The sequence below is a fragment of the Penicillium cataractarum genome (assembly GCF_028827025.1).
Source record: "Penicillium cataractarum strain IBT 29864 chromosome Unknown utg000002l, whole genome shotgun sequence".
Lineage (NCBI taxonomy): Eukaryota > Fungi > Ascomycota > Eurotiomycetes > Eurotiales > Aspergillaceae > Penicillium > Penicillium cataractarum.
The window spans coordinates 890,372-908,417 of NW_026622738.1; the positions used below are offsets into that span (position 1 = coordinate 890,372).

Below are 18,046 nucleotides of genomic sequence, written 5' to 3' on the forward strand. Positions count from 1 at the left end.
ATGAGGACGGCCTTAGAGATACTGCTATCCCTTCAATGTTTGTCATCTAAAACCCAGGTGTTGAGAATATGGCCGAATTGCATTAAACAGTAACACTTTGTGAAACCTGACAACCACCTGTTGTTAAGGTGTTCGTGTAATTGCTTAGTAGCTCGTAACTAGGAAGCTCTCTCCATCAGATCCTTGAAAGGGGTCAGTTCTAGCCACTGACGATCATGCTCCGCCCCTTTCAGAATGCAATCCAGTGCAAACCCAACCATTCTGTCTTGCTTAGGGGTATTGGGCTCCCCATCAGTCAACAGAATCATGAGAATATGAAGGCCTGCATAGAAAGCGACGTGGAATACGGACTCATCAGTGAGAGACTGGTAGCCACTAGATAGACCCTGTAGTACCTGACTACTGGCTGCCACTTGATCGAATTGATTGACAAGACTCAGTTCACCAACAATTTGACCAAGATCTTGATTCTGGCAACCAAAGTGCACGGTCTCCCAATCAATTGGCGTCAGTAACGTAGCCTGACCGGGGGTGGGCGCTTCCTTATGGATCAAAATACTGGTTGAGCCACCAAATGCATCAGTCATTTGAAGAGAGGCAGGAGAAGATTAGTACCGAAGTCACTTACTGCCGCGCACCAAGGTCTCCATGGATCAGGCCTATTCTACCCTTGACATCTTTCTTCAACCCTTCTGCTACCTTACTTCGAAGAGCTTCTTCTTTATCCTCGAAGAGCTTTGGTGACATTTTGATATGCGTGTCTACCGTCCCAAGGTAAAGATTGACGTAAAGATCGCGATCAGGAATTTTTCCCTGTTGGAGGGCGGGCTTAGCACCATTCTCTGCCGAATTCTGAGCGTGGAACGCGCTCAGCCATTTTCCAATCGCATGACCTAACGATGTTGAAAATTGAGCAGTGATAGCCTTCCCAGCAGATGAACGGAGATATTCCGGAAGAGTCGACGTATTCTCCAGCCTCTCGATAACCTGGGTGCTGTGTTGTGGGATGAAATGAAGCAGCCGCGGAGGGCGAACGGTGAAATTGCCCTCGTGCACGACCGGGCAGAGTTGCTGAGAGAGGACGTTGCTCTCAGTGACCTGGATTGTGAGGAAAGAATGAGATCGAGTCCTTGACAAGTTTTGCACAAATAGAGCATAGCTTACACAACGAGCTGCGGCAATTGAAATGCCTAACCATGGAGCATCCCAGCCTTTTGTATGCTTGATCACAACACTCGTACTGCCATTTGGGAGCGGCTTGGCCAAGGCTGCGTACAGTGTTGAGTTTATACGTTGGCCCGGGACTTCGTCAATTGCAGTGCATGCAAACTGAGTGTGCCGCAATTCTTCAAAGATAGGAGCAAGTTCGTCGGGAATGTTTCGAGGGACGACGTCCGTAGATTCGCCCATGGTGACAGTCATGGTGGTCGCAACGAGCAAAGCGCTGTACGTCTGTTATAGGAGAGGTATTAAAAAGAAGACAAAAATCGCTAGCTGACACTGCTGTCAGTGTTGACCAAGGTTGACAGTAATTCGCTTATGAATGTGCACGGATAACGGTGGATCTTGTGGCCACCCGACGTCTAATTAGGCCGAGTCAAATACTAGGCAACTTTCGTTTATTCTCGTATATTCCAATCGGCATGACAGTATTGGCATGACAGTCATAATGAACTAGATTGACAATGATCTATCCCCAATGCTTACGTTTTCCATCTGAAACTAATTCATAAGCTCTAGTGCATCAGCTATCGCGTTCCAATCATTCTCCTTGTTCGTCTACTCTCGCTTTGACATGTTGCTCCCACTTGCCCCCACCTCATGCTCTGACCGAGAGATGTGATAATATACCGCTCCGTACGAGAGATCCAGAAGAAAAAATACACCAGAGAGCCATCTCATCAGAATGTTATCTGCCCAGCCCCATGCGGAAGGCCAATAGACGGCTCGAACAAAAAGGCCTGGAACACCAAAACTAGAAGCAATGAACCGCGAAAGCCTATATGTTGCATCCATTTAGCTTGTTGCACGCAAAACTTTGAAAAGAAAGATGTGATCGTACCACATAGCGGGGGAAGCTCCACGAGTATGTCCCCGCTGAATAAGTAGCCCAAGAGCACTTGCGCTTAATGTGACCTGACATATCATCCCACCCCAGTACAATGCCTTTGTCGGACCAAGGTGCATTGATAGAGCAATATGACCCGTCAGGAAACCCACGAAACCCAAGAGGGTAACAGCAGGCAAGTGTCTTCGCAGCAGGGGTGACACATCCTGAGATTCGCGCCCGAACTTCACTGAGACGTAGATCACGTAGATATTGACCAGCAGCCAAACTGTGATCACCAGCGCTGCAATGAGATGAGGCGGACGATGAATAACCGCGAAGACCGTTTCCCAGGCAAGATTATTACACAGGGACAATAGTGATACGCCAGATGCGCGGTCACGCAAAGCAGTGCGAATCGTTGTCACATAATTCACAATCCATCCGGTCCCAGAAATGAGGAAAATCGATGCCACCATCCATCGAATCTCCTGGAACTCGGGAGGGGCAGCATTGAAGTCGAACTCATCCATGGTCAGCCCTGGGAAACTCGCGATGAAGGGGGGTTCGGTGAAGAGGCGTCGTCTCAGATGGATTTGTCCTGGAACTTCAAAAAAATGTGCGAGTCTGGAGCTCCGAAAGCAGTGGGAATGTGCGGAGATGACTTTGTGACTCGATTCCGAAACGATTCTCCAAGGTAGAACAGTGGAGACAAAGGCAGCCAAGGCAAGCGGCAAAGGACATTTGCCGCAATCTTGACAGGTTGACTCGAGATTCTGCATGACACCATGCTGCACCATGAACTCTTGCCCAAAAAAGTTAAGATGGGCAAGGTAGATAGTATTTTTCCACGATTGGCCTTCCTCGGAGCTGACCTGCCCACTCGATGCCTAGCGGTAGTATGACCAGCACGCGTGGGGGTTTGCAACACGTCCGACCACCCTGCAGGAGATTCATGCCGGACCGGAGAAGTTCGCATGTTCCTCTGCCGATCGGTGCAACATGGAGCTCCGCCTGTCGAAAACAAAGTTGGTAGCTGGCACGGGCGCCATCAAGGTGGGCGAGCACTAGCCCAGACACACTAGTCTATTACCAGCTGTGTATTGTACTGAGAGCTCATCAATTCAGCCGATGGTATTACATCAATACAGGTATAAGGTATGTATTTCAGACCGCGGGATACCTACTGCATCCTGCCCCAGCAGCTACGGTTGGTAGATACGAGATTTCTTGGAATGTTGGGGGAAAATTGCAATACACCTTGAAACACAATGATACCATTCGTTCTTGCCTGTGATGATTCATCTGTGTGAGTTCAGCCCCAATACATTGATGACTGGAGTGAGAAATGATAAGTCCAGGCAGAAACTTGCTCGAGTCTGCTCGATTTATTCCTGATCTCGGTATCACTCCTAATCGTTTTCTCAAACTTTTGACGACCACCGCACCACCACAATGGCGAAGGCATTCCTGGACACACTCCCAAGATCTGGCCCTCAGAAGCGTACCGCGGGAGATCTGGCAAAGGACCTTTTTGTCTTGTCCCGCTTCAACCGATACAACCCGCTGCTCGCGACTTTTTCCGGTGGTAAGTCTTCAAAATCCCAAAGAGAGGTGTGAAGGCTAATCGGAATTGTAGTGTGGGCAACATTGCTTGCGGGAGCCAGCAAGAGCATGGACCACCCGGGATCGATCTCAACTGAATACGTTTTCAAGCAGTCACTTCTGGTGTTTGTCGGCGGCTATATTTTCTGCGGTGCGGGGATGGTCTGGAATGACTGGATTGATCTGAATATCGACAAGCAAGTGGCGCGGACGAAGCAGCGTCCTCTCGCCGCTGGCAGAATCACCAGCACAGAAGCCTTGATCTGGATGATGGCTCAGTATATTGCTTCCTGGTACTTGGTTGCATACACACTCAATTGGAAAAATGTGTAAGTCAAATGGATTTCAAACTATGTTTCGGATCTTGCTAATCATCATAATTAGCCTCGAGGCCATGATCCCAGTCACCATCAGTACGATTCTTTACCCATTCGGCAAGAGGGCATTCTTCAAAACGATCTACTTCTACCCACAGTACTTCCTTGGCTTTACATTGGGTTACCCCAGCGTGATTGGATGGCTGGCCATCAAAGGCCAGGATCAATCCCTGCAAGACAATTTCATGGAGTCATTGGCACTTGCTACCACAGTTTTTACCTGGGTGCTGTATCTCAACACTGCATACAGCTACCAGGATATAGAGGGCGATAAGAAAGCCAACGTCAACTCAGTTTACTTCCTTGCCGGCTCCTATATCCACTACTTCCTGGTCTTCCTTGCTGCTCTCGTCTTGGGAGCGACATCTCTCCAGCTTAAGGCGCAGGCTTCGCAGTGGCTGTGGGGCTCCTGGCTGTCCGTCTGGGGTTATTCCCTCGCCAGCCAACTCTCGCGGTTTAGTGCAAAGGATCCTTCCAGTGGTGGAACATTGCACAAGGAGAACTTTGCTCTCGGCGTATGGACCGTTTTTGCTTGCGCCGTCGAGCTCTTACTGAAGTCTTGAGTATTCCTCGGACGGACAGAGCTGAAGGTGCAAGAGGGAGATAGAGGTTTTTTTGGGATTATGGTGAATTTGTTGTGGAAGAGATTGTGGAAAATAATGGAGTATTTTCAATGAGGTATTTGAAAGCATTTTGCATTTTGTGCATGATGTTGTGAGATGTGACGTAGAGGCAAGAGTTGGGAATCAATGAATAGTGATAGTCTACCAAGTTAGAAGATGAAAATTAACAAGTTTCATGGATTTGGTAGATTTAACTTCTCACAAACTTCTCAATTCCCTCAAGCTACCTAAATGATGGAATATATTGAGAGAAGAGAACCAATGCGCAAAAATAAATATTTTTACCATTTGATCTCTTCCACCCGCCTCTTGATCTGAAGCTGCGCCCGGTGGTCCCTCCAAATCATAACACCTTCTGTCTGCGCCGAGAACCCTTCCTTGTTCTCCAGTTCGAAATCGTATTTCAAAAGGAGGTGACAGAGAGCAACCTTGGCCTCGATCGCAGCCAAAAATCGCCCAGGGCATGCGTGCTTGCCGTAACCGAAGCCCATGTGATTTGCTGAGAGACTTACAAAAGAAACAGCCGAGGACTGGTTCGGATCATCCCGAAGTCGTTGAAACCGATAACCGTCGAATTGGGCTGCATCAGGCCAGACAGACGAGTTCCACATGTGATCCGTGGAGATCTTGACCTGTTCGCCTTTTTGGATCTGGGTTCCGTCATCCAGTGTGATGGGCTCCAGAGCGATACGGGAGAGAGTATCTTTAAATTCAGTCAGAGCGGGTTTCCAAAAAGTCGCCGTCGAAATATGGTACTCACACAAGCCCAATGGTTGAATTCGTTGACTCTCCTTGAGCACACTGTCCAGCAAAGTCATCTTGTGCAATGCAGCCTCCCGCCAACCGTGTTCACGGATGATTGAGATGATCTCATTTCGTAATGGCTCAATCATCTCTGGATTTTCACACAAAGCAGCAACAACCTTGGTCATCATATCTCCCGTGGTATGTACGGCCGCATAAGCCAGACGCAGTTGAGTCAGGGTCGCATCATAAGAGCATTTCTGGTCTCTGGCAACCCTGTCAATCCAAGTCATGGCATCGACTCGATTCGTGTCATCCGCTGTGGTTTTCTTTTGCTTTCTCTCTGTCTGAACGCGATCAACAAAGCCACGGGCTTTCTTAATGGTAGTACGCAATTTTCTACAAGAGGGGAGGAACCAATGCACGATCGGGATGAGCTGCGGGTTCCACTGTTGTAGCTCCTTAACCGCAAATGTCCGATCCATGGTGTAGCCAGTCGCAATCCCCAGCCACTCAGGGTCACGACATAGCTCTTCGCCGATAAAGAGACGCGCGGTGAGTTGCGCGATTAGCATGAGCATAGACTGAGGAAGGGAAACCGTATGCCATTCTGAGACGAAGTCTGGTTAGTAGATGATGACCAGTCAAACAGGACCCGCAAAGAAATTACCTTTATCATCGCCCCAATTCTTTTGCAAGTACTCAATTGTCTCCTCAGATAAAGGGTCCACCACCGTATCTACAAAATCATAATGAGTATAAATTTTACCCAAAATAATGTAGTAGTGACTCACTCAATTTACGCGAGAAGTGCATCGCTGTATCCCAAACAATACCATTATGGAAGGTCCCACCAAAGAGGGACTCGAGGCCAGGCACCTTCGTGAGGAAGTCCTTCGCAGGGTTGCGTCAATCATTTGTATTGAATGGCTCATAATATGGGCTCTCTCACCTTTTCCAGTCCCAATTGGAAGCTCAATCGCTCATCATTGCGAATTTCATGTGCATATCTATTCGAAACAACCGTGGCTTTGCCGAGTCTTGTGGTTTTCCAATCATCGGCAGTCTATAATTGTGAGTATCACCCACTCCAGGAGTCAGCCAGGATAGGCGATAAGGTACCTTAGAGCGATCTAAGGATGAAGGATCAAATCCACAGATCTGAGGCCATGCGTTGTGAGATGCATGTTGGGTCTTCCTCTCCCTGTGCCTGAGCAACCAGAATACTGAAAGCGAGCCAAGAGTGAACAAGGCAGAGAACCACGATACACCAAGCGCTGCTTCGACCGCGGAATAGAAAGCCATGATGGTCAAAGAATCTCTAGTGGGCAAATTTGCTGGGGGAAGCTCGGGGTCATAAGAGCGGGTTGTGATTATCCACGTCATTTCCAATTGGTGGCTGGTGTAGAACTGGATCTAAAATACGATCGGGTATTAGACGACATGTGGATCCCAACTCCAAAAATACCGGAGAGGGTATGATACAGACCAATATTACACAGCCTGTAATGACAATTTGCGATTTGCCACAGCTTAGTGGTAATATTCAGCGGGCTCGTCTACTTCAGCCGTGCAGAGATAAGTCCTACTTTAAGACTTTAAGAATGACCTTAGACGAGTGAAGATCACACGATACTTTCAAATTTTCCTTCATTTCCACACACTGCTCCAGATACGGGATTAACTCTGATATGTCTCTTCTATTGCCGTCCGCAATTGTCTGCGGGCCGCAGACAAATCTTCCATCTAAACGCAACCTTGACCGGCTGCGAAACTACCTGACACAGCGCTCAGACGTCGAACACCTGCTACAGGCCGTCACAGAGCTCCCAGACTTGCTATCTGCTCTGCAAGAGCATGATCCTGATCTGCGTTTAATTCCCGTATCGTCTCTCAACCATCTGCGTGAATGGTGCCTCGACCACAGCATCGTTCTTCAAATTCCGGAGACATTACCAAATGTTCTTCTTGCGCCGTTGACCGTCTTAATTCATATTATCCAATACCTAGAATACTGTGACCACCTGTCATCAGAAGATGCGCATGCTCGCCTTCGGCAATCAATTCGCAACGGTGGCTTTCAGGGCTTATGCACAGGGTCATTAAGCGCCGCTGCACTGGCATGCTCAACGACAAGAGCCGAGATAGATCAGAACGCAGCAGTTGCGTTGAATCTGGCCATGTGCATTGGAGCCTATGTGGATCTGGGACTAGCTTTGGAGCCCGATTCACCAATGACTTGCTTCATCGCACGGTGGCGACATGGTTCTCAAAGGGAGGACGTTGACCAGATCTTGAATAATTATCCTCAGGTACGTCTCAAATCAGACCTATCAGGCCATGAACCTGTGACTCATTTTTTTGTCCCTAAGGCCTATGTTTCAGTCAATATGGATGAGTGCAGCGCAACAATAACCGCCTTGGAGGCCAGCATTCCAGCATTGCGCGATTGTCTTCGCAGCAAGTCAATTCAATTTGCGAAAGTACAAGTCAACGGCCGCTATCATACCGTGAGAAATATCAAATCCCTGGGAAATCTGCTCGAATTTTCTCAACATCAGTCAAAGCTGCGTTTTCCACAAACAGATTATCAGAATATTCCCTGGCGAAATAACACCACGGGGAAAGTGGTGGAAAGAGCAGATCAGTTACATGAAATTTGCCTCCGCTCAATTCTCACAGAGCCAGCAAGTTGGCATCTAACCATATCGGAGACTGTCAAAACTATTGCATCTGCTACACCCGATGACTGCCACATTCAAATCCTGGAGGTTGGTCTTATATCTTGTGTGCCATCGTCTCTCTCATCTTTGCCAAACGTGCACGTTTCTCGAGCCGCTGTGCCCGGCGAGACCCAAAATATTTCTGAGCTTCGTGACTATAATTACACGGAAGAATGTATCGCGGTTGTCGGAGCTGCATGCAAATATCCTGGGGCCGAATCATTGGACGAGCTTTGGAGGGTCATTTCGACAGCGCAAACTATGAATGGTCAAGCCCCATCTCAAAGATATGATCCGACGGACTTGCGCCAAGGCCCTTCTCAATCGATGGACTTGAGTGGGAACTTTATATCGGGCGTGGACCAATTTGACTACTCATTTTTTGGAATATCCCCACGTGAAGCTATGTACATGGATCCGCAACAACGAATCGCGTTGCAGGTTGCTTACCGGGCTGTCGAGTCTTCCGGATATTTTGGAGATGGGTCACAAACTACAGAGGTCGGCTGTTACCTCGGTGTAGGTGGGTCTGACTACGAACACAATGTCAACGCCCATACTCCAACTGCCTTTTCGTTCATTGGCACTTCCCGAGCCTTCATCAGTGGGCGCATCAGCCATTTCTTCCGATGGACTGGACCCTCTATGACGATTGACACGGCGTGCTCGTCCTCCGCGGTTGCGATCCACCAGGCATGTCGAGATATCTTATCGGGCGACTGTGCAATGGCCCTAGCAGGTGGCATCAATGTCATGTCAAATTCAACTACGCATCAGAATCTTGCTACTGCCAACTTCCTCAACGCCACAAGTACACCCTGTCGGTCCTTTGATTCTGGTGGGAATGGCTACTCTCGTGGGGAAGGATGCGGATTGGTGGTCCTTAAAAAGTTAACCGTGGCCGTTGCTGACGGCGACCATATTCTCGGCGTAATTCCAGCCACAGCTACAAATCAATCCGACGGTAGCAGCTCTATCACTGTCCCAGTTTCAGAACAACAGATCAGCCTTTATCGCCGGGCATTGGGTCGTGCGAAGATGATACCTGAAGATATATCATACGTCGAGGCGCATGGTACAGGAACCCCGCGAGGAGATCCAATCGAATGGAGAAGTATTCACGAAGTCTTTGGTCGAGGAAGGGAGAGCAACCTAAATATCGGTTCGGTCAAAGGCAATATTGGGCATACAGAGGCTGCATCAGGCGTCGCGAGTGTCTTGAAAGTGCTTTTGATGATCAAGTATCAGCAGCTGCCACCACAAGCCCACTTCACAAGCTTGAATCACGACATTCCTTCTGCGCAACAGAAACACCTGACGGTGAACAAAAGATCCCTGCAATGGAATCGGAGGCTGCGGGCAGCGTGTGTGAACAATTATGGTGCGTCTGGCAACAATACTGTCATAATTGTCTGCGAACCGCCAAAGGCCAAGACGACAAAAAGCCTCATCCGAGACGAGCGGGGAAACCAGACTGGCACTTCTCATCCCTTTTTGATATCGGGACACTCGCTGGGAAGTTTGAAAAGAAATATTGCAGCCATCTCGAAGTTCGTCGATATGTGTCATCCTACACTTGATGACGTGGCTTTCAATGTTGCGCGAATGCAAAATCGCAGCCTTCGTCATCGAGTAGTTTTTGGTGCATCATCTCTTGAAGAATTGCAGCATCGCTTGAAGGATCCGAGTCATCTCTCTTTGGACACCCATACCACCGAAGCCGGTCCAAAACCAGTCGTGATGGTCTTTTCTGGCCAAAGTGGCGTGACAGTTCATCTGCACAAGGCTGTCTACGATGCATCCTGTCTGGTTCGGAAGCACGTGGACCAATGTGATGCCATTCTCCGCAGCATGGGGTTGCCATCCATGTTTCCCGCCATCTTTAGTCAGGACCCAATCTCCGACATTGTTCAGTTGCACTGCGCAATTTTTACACTTCAATATGCATGTGCGGCCGCTTGGCTCGATTCAGGATTGAGTGTGCAAAGGGTCATTGGCCACAGTTTTGGTCAATTGACCGCGATGTGCGTCGCTGGCATCATAACGCTGTCTGACGGTTTGAAGCTTGTATCCGGTCGGGCTAAGTTGATCGAGTCCAAGTGGGGCAATGAAAAAGGAGCCATGCTCTCCATCAAAGCAGATAGAGCGACTACCGTCGCCCTGACTCAATCTGAAGCAAAGCTCGGTTTGGAAATCGCATGCTTCAATGGACCAACAAGCCATGTGCTTGTGGGGAGCAATGCAGCTATCGAGACCGTGGCAAGCACAGCGTCAAATTCAACTGTGCGGAAGCTGAATACTAGTCATGGATTCCATTCAAGGTATATCGATTCGTTCTTGGATGAGTATCTCGAGTTGGCCCAGAGTATAAATTATTCAACTCCAACCATCCCAATCGAGACATGTTCGGAACTATCAAGCTGGGAGAGCTTTACTCCAGCCCTGGTGGTGGAGCACTCACGAAAGCCAGTTTACTTTGTTGATGCTGTCCGTCGAATCAAAGAGAGCCTTGGGTCGTGTGTTTGGCTTGAAGCAGGCTCTGGATCCAGTGGAGTAACTCTAGCAAAGTCTGCGCTGAATGGTAGCGATTCGGACTCTTTTCATGGGCTGCAACTTGGGACAGAAGACGCCCTGGAAAGCCTCAGCGAGACAACTTCGCGACTTTGGAAAGATCGTGTGTCAGTGCAATTTTGGAAATACCATCGAGGAGAAAATTCTTCGTTCAAACCACTCTCTCTCCCGGGCTATCAATTCGACGAAACATCTCACTGGCTACCTCGGGCGGAGCGAGTACGAAATGAGCCATTGTCTAAAAGGGTGCCACCTATGCTTTCACTGGAAAACTTTTCGAGTCCCGAGCGCCACCTCTCAGTATTCACGATTGATCAACTGTCTTCCGAAATCGCTGAGATCTTACAAGCCCGTAAAGTGCTAGACGGACTCCTTTGGCCGCTGTCATTATACATTGAACTGGTCTGTCGGGCTGCAGCTCTTCTCACGCCAGCATTACCACGAGAATTTCAACGCCTGCGAGTCGAAAATCTTGAGATCAAGTCTCCGCTTGGGTCTCAAGTAGACACTCATTTGGAATTGCGGCTAAGAATAACCGGCCAGAGGGCCTGGGAGTGGTCTTTGGAAGGCCAGACCAGCATGCAAACTCTGCTGTACGCCACGGGAAGAGTAGTCCTCGAAGATCGACGACGGTCAGGAACCGAAATCCAGCGGTCTTATCTCAGCATTCTTGAAAGCAAGCATTGCCGTGGCCTTCTTGCTGATGATACAGCGTTCTCCGCATCGGGCAGCATTGCCTATAAGCTTCTTGAAAAAGTTGCAGAGTACGACATGTCTTATCAGGCCATTGCGTCAATTAAGATGAATGAACAAGAAGCTCTCGCTCAGGTCATCGTGCCACGGGCTGCTGGTGAGTGGGTGAAGCGAAAGACTGTGCATCCTGTTCTGCTCGACCAATTCACACTCGTTGCTGAGTTACACGCCCTCTCGATGATCAAGTGCAAGCGAGCAGAAGTTTTTACTTGCTCCGAAGTCGGGGAAACAGTCGTGTACGAAGAATTGTCGCCGGTCTCTACAGCATCATGGACAGTCTACACTTACCAGTCATCGCTGCACGGCCGTGTCGCAACTTACGATATCTACGTTTTCGACTCTGCCAGTAGGACGATCATTTTTTCAGTTCTGGGTGCTAAATTTGTCAAGATTTCTTCTCATATCCTCCAAGAGATTGTGCATCGTGCGAACTCCACCCCGGATCTCAGTGAAAACACCCTTCAAACCAAAGCCGCATCACCAGCTATGCAAACGATTCAGAAAGCAGACCCCCTTCCAACCCTACCAACAAATCTTCATTCCTTACCACATGTCTGGTCCGTGGCAGCACAGCTTGTTCATGAGCTCACGGGTTACCCAGTAGAGCGCATTACAGCAGAAACGATGCTATGCAACGTTGGCATGGACTCATTGGCAGCGACAGAGCTCGAGCACAAAATTAGAGAAATCCTCGAAGCTGATATCAATATCCAGTCCTTTGGACAAAATTTCACTTTTGGCTCCCTTGTGGACATGGTTCCTTCGCAGGGAAGCTCCAGGCAGGCCGAAAACACTGGAAGCTCCATCTGCTCTACTCCTTTCACCTCATCTGCGGGTCGCTCCTCTCCTGTCTCAGAAGTTGACAGCTGCGGAATCTTGAGTGATGCTATGATCAAATTGTGCAAGATCGTCGAAGAGTACCTTGGAAGCACTGAATCCGTGCAGCCTGGAATGGAGCTTCGGAGTCTAGGACTCGACTCACTTGTCACGATGGAGCTTGAGTCGGAGCTATATAAGACGTTTGGCCAGCAATTGAGCTTGATGCAGATGGGCGAGGAAGTGACAATAAATGAACTCCATGATCTTCTTATGCAATCGCATCTAGCAACGGTTGTTGATGAAAGAATTGAGTCAAAACAGTCCATCGCCTGGAAGGCTTCACAGTCTCCTCATTTTGTCGATGAGGCTGCGGACACATTTGCACTGGTGCAATATAAGATCGGAGAATATGCGGAAGCAGCTCACTTCCTGGGATTTTTTGATCGCGTCTACCCACAACAGATGTCCCTTGTACTTGCTTACGTGACAGAAGCTTTTGCAGCATTGGGGTGTGATCTCAGTGAAATTTCGCCAGGAAGCTTGATTCCTTGCATTCCTCACATCCCGAAACATGACAATGTTATAGCTTATTACCATCATTTCCTTCACCAAGTGGGTCTCATCATTCCGTCCGACAATGGGTTTATTCGAACCTCTGAGCCCTGCAAGCGGGTTGATCCCGGCCCATTGCACCTCGATATTGTTCACAGCTTCCCGTACCACGGCTCTGAGCATGAATTGCTGCGCCGGACCGGTGCGCAGCTCGCAGACTGCCTCACCGGCAAGGCCGATGCCCTCCGTCTCCTCTTCAGTGACAAGACCACTGGGGAGCTCCTCCAGGACGTCTATACGAACGCGCCGATGTTCAAAATGGGAACCCTCATCCTCGGCCATTTCCTACCTCAGGCCCTTGAGTCTTTCGCGGCGACCTGCAAAGAGCCTGTGCGCATACTAGAGCTTGGCGCGGGCACTGGCGGAACTACACGATTCATTCTTGATCAGCTAGTCACACGAGGTATACCGATCCAGTACACTTTCACTGATATCTCCTCGACGCTTGTCTCACGTGCTCGTGATACTTTCCGTGCCTACGATTGCGTTGAGTACATGACCTTGAATGTCGAGCAGATTCCTCCCGAGGTGGCTGGAAGCTACGATGTTATTCTTTCGTCCAATTGTATCCATGCCACAAAGGACCTGCGACAATCATGTCAAGGATTGTATGATCTCTTACGGCCAAAAGGTATGCTCTGCCTTCTCGAGCTGACCCGAGACGTTCCGTGGCTTGATCTTACTTTTGGTCTCCTCGATGGATGGTGGCGCTTTGATGATGGGCGGGAGCATGCGCTTGCTAATGAGCAGATGTGGAAGAGGCTGCTTCAAGGAGCGGGATTCACCCATGTGGATTGGTCGAACGACGAAAGTCGCGAGTCAGATGTATTTAGATTGATCATGGCGCTGAAGAAGTAGAAGATTTGTTGAAATTTAGGGATATAGTCTCGGGTCTCGTTGACTTCTAAGAAGAGTGTCCAATCAGAATTCATGTATACCTAGTTCTATTCACTGTCGCATATTCCTAGGTAGGCTCCTCGTCCCCTTCTGTCAAGGTCGACCTACTTCCAAAAGGTTTACGGCGACAGCGGTCAGCATTTAACAGGTGGCTCCTCGAGGTACAGGGGATATTTCGAAAAAGAAACCTGTCAAAATGTAGCCTCCATTGCAGAGGAGCGATCAAGACGTCGCCTAGGTACGGGCTATGAAGGGATTCCTTTTATATAACTAACAAGGGACCATGACAATCCAGTGCTATATAAACAGGGCAGACGTTGAACCTATTTCTCGATAGTTGCACTTTTGAATACTTGCTACTTTGGACACCACTTTACCGCAATTGGCCAGGTGAAATGAGGACAGTGACGAGCCCCGTATGCTTCATAATTCTTACGTCTGAATGCAACACATATCATTGAGTTCCTGAAATAAATAACAAAAGGTGCGACAGCAGGAGGCGTCCGATACACTTCAAATGACGATCATTGCTTTAGTTCCAGGAATTCCAAAATGCTGGCAAGGCCCGAAGACTGGTCGACTCCGAGGCTTTTCAGCACAGCTCTAGCCTGGGTTGTTAGTGAGATCAACTTTTGCCGAGTGAACTCGAAACTCCCAGTGGACTCGATGATTTGGATTGTGTAGCGCTTGACATCCTCATCCTCCGTCTTCTGTCTCAGAATGTTCATTAATTGAGGATTTCCGTGGTCCTGCCGGATACTGTGAATGATCGGATAAGAGAATTTCCCCTCGGTAATGTCTTCGCCAAAGCCTTTGTTCTTGGCATACTGGTCGCTTTGGAGGTTTTGGTAATCATCTCGAATCTGGAAGATCACGCCAAGAAGATCGACGAGGGGTACGCAATTCCTTGAAATTCCAGGTCAGTCAGACTCTGCAAACGGCTCGGACTGGCAGGGATCACTCACATCGTGTTTTCGCTTTCAAGCTGGATCAGCTTGATTGCAAGTCGGAAAAGGCCTCCAGTTTTGTTCGCCACCATCTCCAGGTATTCCTCCTCTGTTGGGCAGATGAGCGAGTCTCTCCAGTAGAGATCCATTCCTTGGCCTCGATGGAGGCGTAAAAGCTCTTCTGTAAAAATGTCAAGTGCTTGCGGCTTGCCCAACGTGAACAATTCGCTTTGCGCTCGGAAGTATGCATAATTCGCAGAGTTGATTGTTTGCGCGACGCCAAAAATGTTGTGTGCCACGGGCAACCCCCTTCGTAGCTTTGAAGAGTCCTGAATGTCGTCGATTCTATATTGTGATTTGAATGGTTTAGTAAAAGCCCGGCTCAGAGTGTGTATGTTCAATCTCAGGTTCACGTACAACAAAGAGGCCACATGGAGCAGCCCAACCACGCGCTTGATAACCTCGAGTTTTTCCTCGGGAATTTTGAACCATTCGTTGAAAGCAGAGATCAGCTTTCCTCGGATGTCCTTACCTGGCAGGCTGCCGAGATAATCCAAGGGTGCGGAGATGATCTACCACGGAAATAGTGTGAGCGTCGAGATAAGCCTTGTACAGCGTCAACATTATACTACCTTCTCTTGTCTAAATTTATTCTGCTGCTCGATTTCTGCTCCATGATGGAAGATCGAGTGCGACTTGGGCCGGGAGAAAGGATTGACATCCTTGAGAGAGGACCCGGCCGAGGCTGTAGAAGGCATTGCGTGCAAGGCACTCCAACTCATGGAAGAGAATTCCTGATGGAAAGCGGGATTAAGATCATGGAGGGGTGTGGGAGGCAGCTGAATCATGGCGAAAATAAATGTTATACTTGACTTGAGATAAACGATGAGAGTAACAAAAAGTTGTCGTAGGGAGGCAGCGTGAAAGCGGCTGTGGTTCTGAAGTACTATCACTAGGATTCCCTCGTCATTCGAAGCAATCGAGGCAGTAATTTTCATTACCCTTACTTGCGGCTTGACCGTATTTGAATACAATACCGAAAAACAGAGCTTACGGGGCTAGGCCGGTAACAATACCAGGCATCTGTATGGTAATAAAGTTTGACTTTGTTCCCGCCCCACGCGGGCTAACCCGTGCAGGAACCACGGTTCTTGCTCAGGCTCCGGTGGGTCCTGCACGTCGCCGATCGGGGAAGATGTATCTCTTCGGTAGTCAGATCGACGACGGGAATTTGTCTCCACAGCTCAGCTCCGCCATGACACCGTCACGATAACCATTTCCCCTCCTCTGTGGTCGCTGATAATCATGCAGATCAAGGTAATTCACAGTCGGACTTGCGTAGCCTCGCTTGTTGCTCTGTTGCTCATGCTGAACCAGCCATGTAACCGACGCCACCCTTCAGATTATCACCCTTAGATTGCCGATCGTACAATTTGGTGCGAGGCGGAGCACCCATTATCAAACTCAGCGGAGGGTCGCTAGGTAGGTCGCAAAAGAACACGGGCTTCCGCCGACGCAGGAGAGTCAAAGCAAATACTCTCTGATGAGTGCACAATGGGCGCAGAACGCTTGAAAGTCATCATCGTCGGGGGCTCTGTTGCCGGGCTCACGTTGGCCCACTGCTTGGACAAAGCAGGAATTGACTATGTGGTGTTGGAGAAGCGGAAGGAGATCACGCATCAGGAGGGTGCCTCGATCCTGATTCTGCCCCATGGTGGCCGCATACTGGACCAACTGGGGATATTCAAATCGCTATCACAATATATGGAGCCATTGCATACGGCTCATATATCCTACTCTGATGGGTTCACCCATACTAACAGGTCACCGCAGGTTCTCACCGACCGGTACTTCATCTAACCCTTTTTTTGTCACTCTGCAGTTGTTGTATACAGGCTAAATTCTAGCATCATCAATAGTTTCGGAATACCTTTGGCATTGGTGGAGCGACGAAATCTACTCAAAGTCCTCTACAATTCGCTGCCGGATCAGTCACGCGTACAACTCGGCAAGAAAGTGGTGTCATTGAACCATCATAACGGTCGCGTCGCCGTCACGGTAGACGATGGGAGCGTTCACGAAGGTGATCTGGTGGTTGGTGCCGATGGTGTTCACAGTCGCGTACGCGATGAGGTGTGGCGCTTGAGCGACGCGATTCGGTCGGGTACCGTCAAAGACAAGGAAAAAAAGAGTCGGTCTCCGTTGCACACGAGAAGAGGACTAGAGGATCAGGCGCTGACACTTGAAATACAGGTATGGCAATTGAATATGCCTGCATTTTTGGCATCTCCAACGGTGTCTCAGGCTTGGTCGCCGGGGAACAAGTCGCCAGCCTAAATAAGGGAAGATCATTCCTCACCTTCCCGGGAAGAGATGGGAGGGTATTCTGGTTCCTGATGCACAAATTGGATAAGAAATACGCATACCCCGGAGCACCACGATGGTCCCCCGAGGACGCCGAAAAAATTGCCGCGCGATATATCGATGATAACATCTGGAATGGTGTCCAATTTAAAGATATCTGGGGTAAGAAGGAAGTGTGCGGGATCACAAACCTGGAAGAAAACATCTTCCAAACATGGCACTCCGGCAGAGTCGTGTGTCTTGGAGACAGCATGCACAAGGTAATGGTTCCTCCAAAATTGCGAGAGACATATTTGATGAACTAACCCCCTCGGATCCAGATGGCTCCCAATACAGGGCAAGGAGCGAACTGCGCCATGGAAGATGCTGCTCTTCTTGCAAACTCTTTACGGCATTACCTGGATGGCCGGAAAGGGGCCGCAAAGCCTTCACAAGAGGACCTCAACACACTTTTTGAAAACTTCAGTCGAGATCGCATCAATCGGCTGCAGAGTATCTACAAAATGTCAAGAATCGTGGTTCGTCTACATGCCGGACGAAACCTCTTTCTCCGGCTCATGGGCCGGTACTATCTGCCTAATACGGGCGATGTTCCGGCAAACCAGGCCTCCAAGTCAATTGCGAGTGGTGTCTACTTGGACTATCTGCCTCTTCCCACTTACTCTGCACCTGGTTGGCAAGATTTCGCTCCCAACTCGAAACTCTTTTCTGGCAGTTTGCCCCTCATCCTTTCTGTGACGCTTCTGTTTGGCATCATCTGCTGGGCAGGAAGGGACGTTCACCCCTTATCGATGAAGAGCTTAGCTCTTCTTAGAAACCATGTATCTCAGTAGATTAAATGCACCCGATTACTCACAGTGTAGCGATAAAGAGTTGTCATATTACCCCTTAAAAACTATGATGATTCGGAGATGGACAGATCAGGCCCAGCCCAGAAATACAATAAGGGCGAGGTATGGTGCAA

At 49.0% G+C, this 18,046-nt stretch overlaps 7 protein-coding genes across 7 annotated transcripts; 3 read left to right on the plus strand and 4 right to left on the minus strand.

The window, feature by feature from the left end:
• Positions 1-624: 624 nt before the first annotated feature.
• N7496_002388 (uncharacterized protein) lies at positions 625-1,422 on the minus strand (the record flags this gene model as incomplete). Its single annotated transcript, XM_056695319.1, has 1 exon — positions 625-1,422. One exon carries the CDS (start codon positions 1,420-1,422, stop codon positions 625-627), a length of 798 nt encoding a protein of 265 aa, XP_056557531.1.
• Positions 1,423-2,016: 594 nt separating this feature from the next.
• N7496_002389 (uncharacterized protein) lies at positions 2,017-2,580 on the minus strand (the record flags this gene model as incomplete). Its single annotated transcript, XM_056695320.1, has 1 exon — positions 2,017-2,580. One exon carries the CDS (start codon positions 2,578-2,580, stop codon positions 2,017-2,019), a length of 564 nt encoding a protein of 187 aa, XP_056557532.1.
• A 922-nt stretch (positions 2,581-3,502) lies between these two features.
• Positions 3,503-4,592, plus strand: N7496_002390 (prenyltransferase spyF; the record flags this gene model as incomplete). The annotated part of the gene is made up of 3 exons (XM_056695321.1): positions 3,503-3,635; positions 3,687-3,981; positions 4,037-4,592. 3 exons carry the CDS (start codon positions 3,503-3,505, stop codon positions 4,590-4,592), a joined length of 984 nt encoding a protein of 327 aa, XP_056557533.1.
• Positions 4,593-4,933: 341 nt separating this feature from the next.
• N7496_002391 (cytochrome P450) lies at positions 4,934-6,782 on the minus strand (the record flags this gene model as incomplete). The annotated part of the gene is made up of 6 exons (XM_056695322.1): positions 4,934-5,355; positions 5,413-6,006; positions 6,067-6,135; positions 6,191-6,290; positions 6,349-6,462; positions 6,519-6,782. 6 exons carry the CDS (start codon positions 6,780-6,782, stop codon positions 4,934-4,936), a joined length of 1,563 nt encoding a protein of 520 aa, XP_056557534.1.
• A 305-nt stretch (positions 6,783-7,087) lies between these two features.
• N7496_002392 (non-reducing polyketide synthase spyA) lies at positions 7,088-13,732 on the plus strand (the record flags this gene model as incomplete). The annotated part of the gene is made up of 1 exon (XM_056695323.1): positions 7,088-13,732. One exon carries the CDS (start codon positions 7,088-7,090, stop codon positions 13,730-13,732), a length of 6,645 nt encoding a protein of 2,214 aa, XP_056557535.1.
• A 563-nt stretch (positions 13,733-14,295) lies between these two features.
• Positions 14,296-15,476, minus strand: N7496_002393 (geranylgeranyl pyrophosphate synthase spyE; the record flags this gene model as incomplete). The annotated part of the gene is made up of 4 exons (XM_056695324.1): positions 14,296-14,677; positions 14,737-15,063; positions 15,136-15,290; positions 15,351-15,476. 4 exons carry the CDS (start codon positions 15,474-15,476, stop codon positions 14,296-14,298), a joined length of 990 nt encoding a protein of 329 aa, XP_056557536.1.
• A 796-nt stretch (positions 15,477-16,272) lies between these two features.
• On the plus strand, positions 16,273-17,915 carry N7496_002394 (FAD-dependent monooxygenase spyC; the record flags this gene model as incomplete). Its single annotated transcript, XM_056695325.1, has 4 exons — positions 16,273-16,565; positions 16,626-16,909; positions 16,972-17,342; positions 17,403-17,915. The coding sequence occupies 4 exons, from the start codon at positions 16,273-16,275 to the stop codon at positions 17,913-17,915; spliced, it is 1,461 nt and encodes a 486-aa protein (XP_056557537.1).
• Positions 17,916-18,046: the final 131 nt, after the last annotated feature.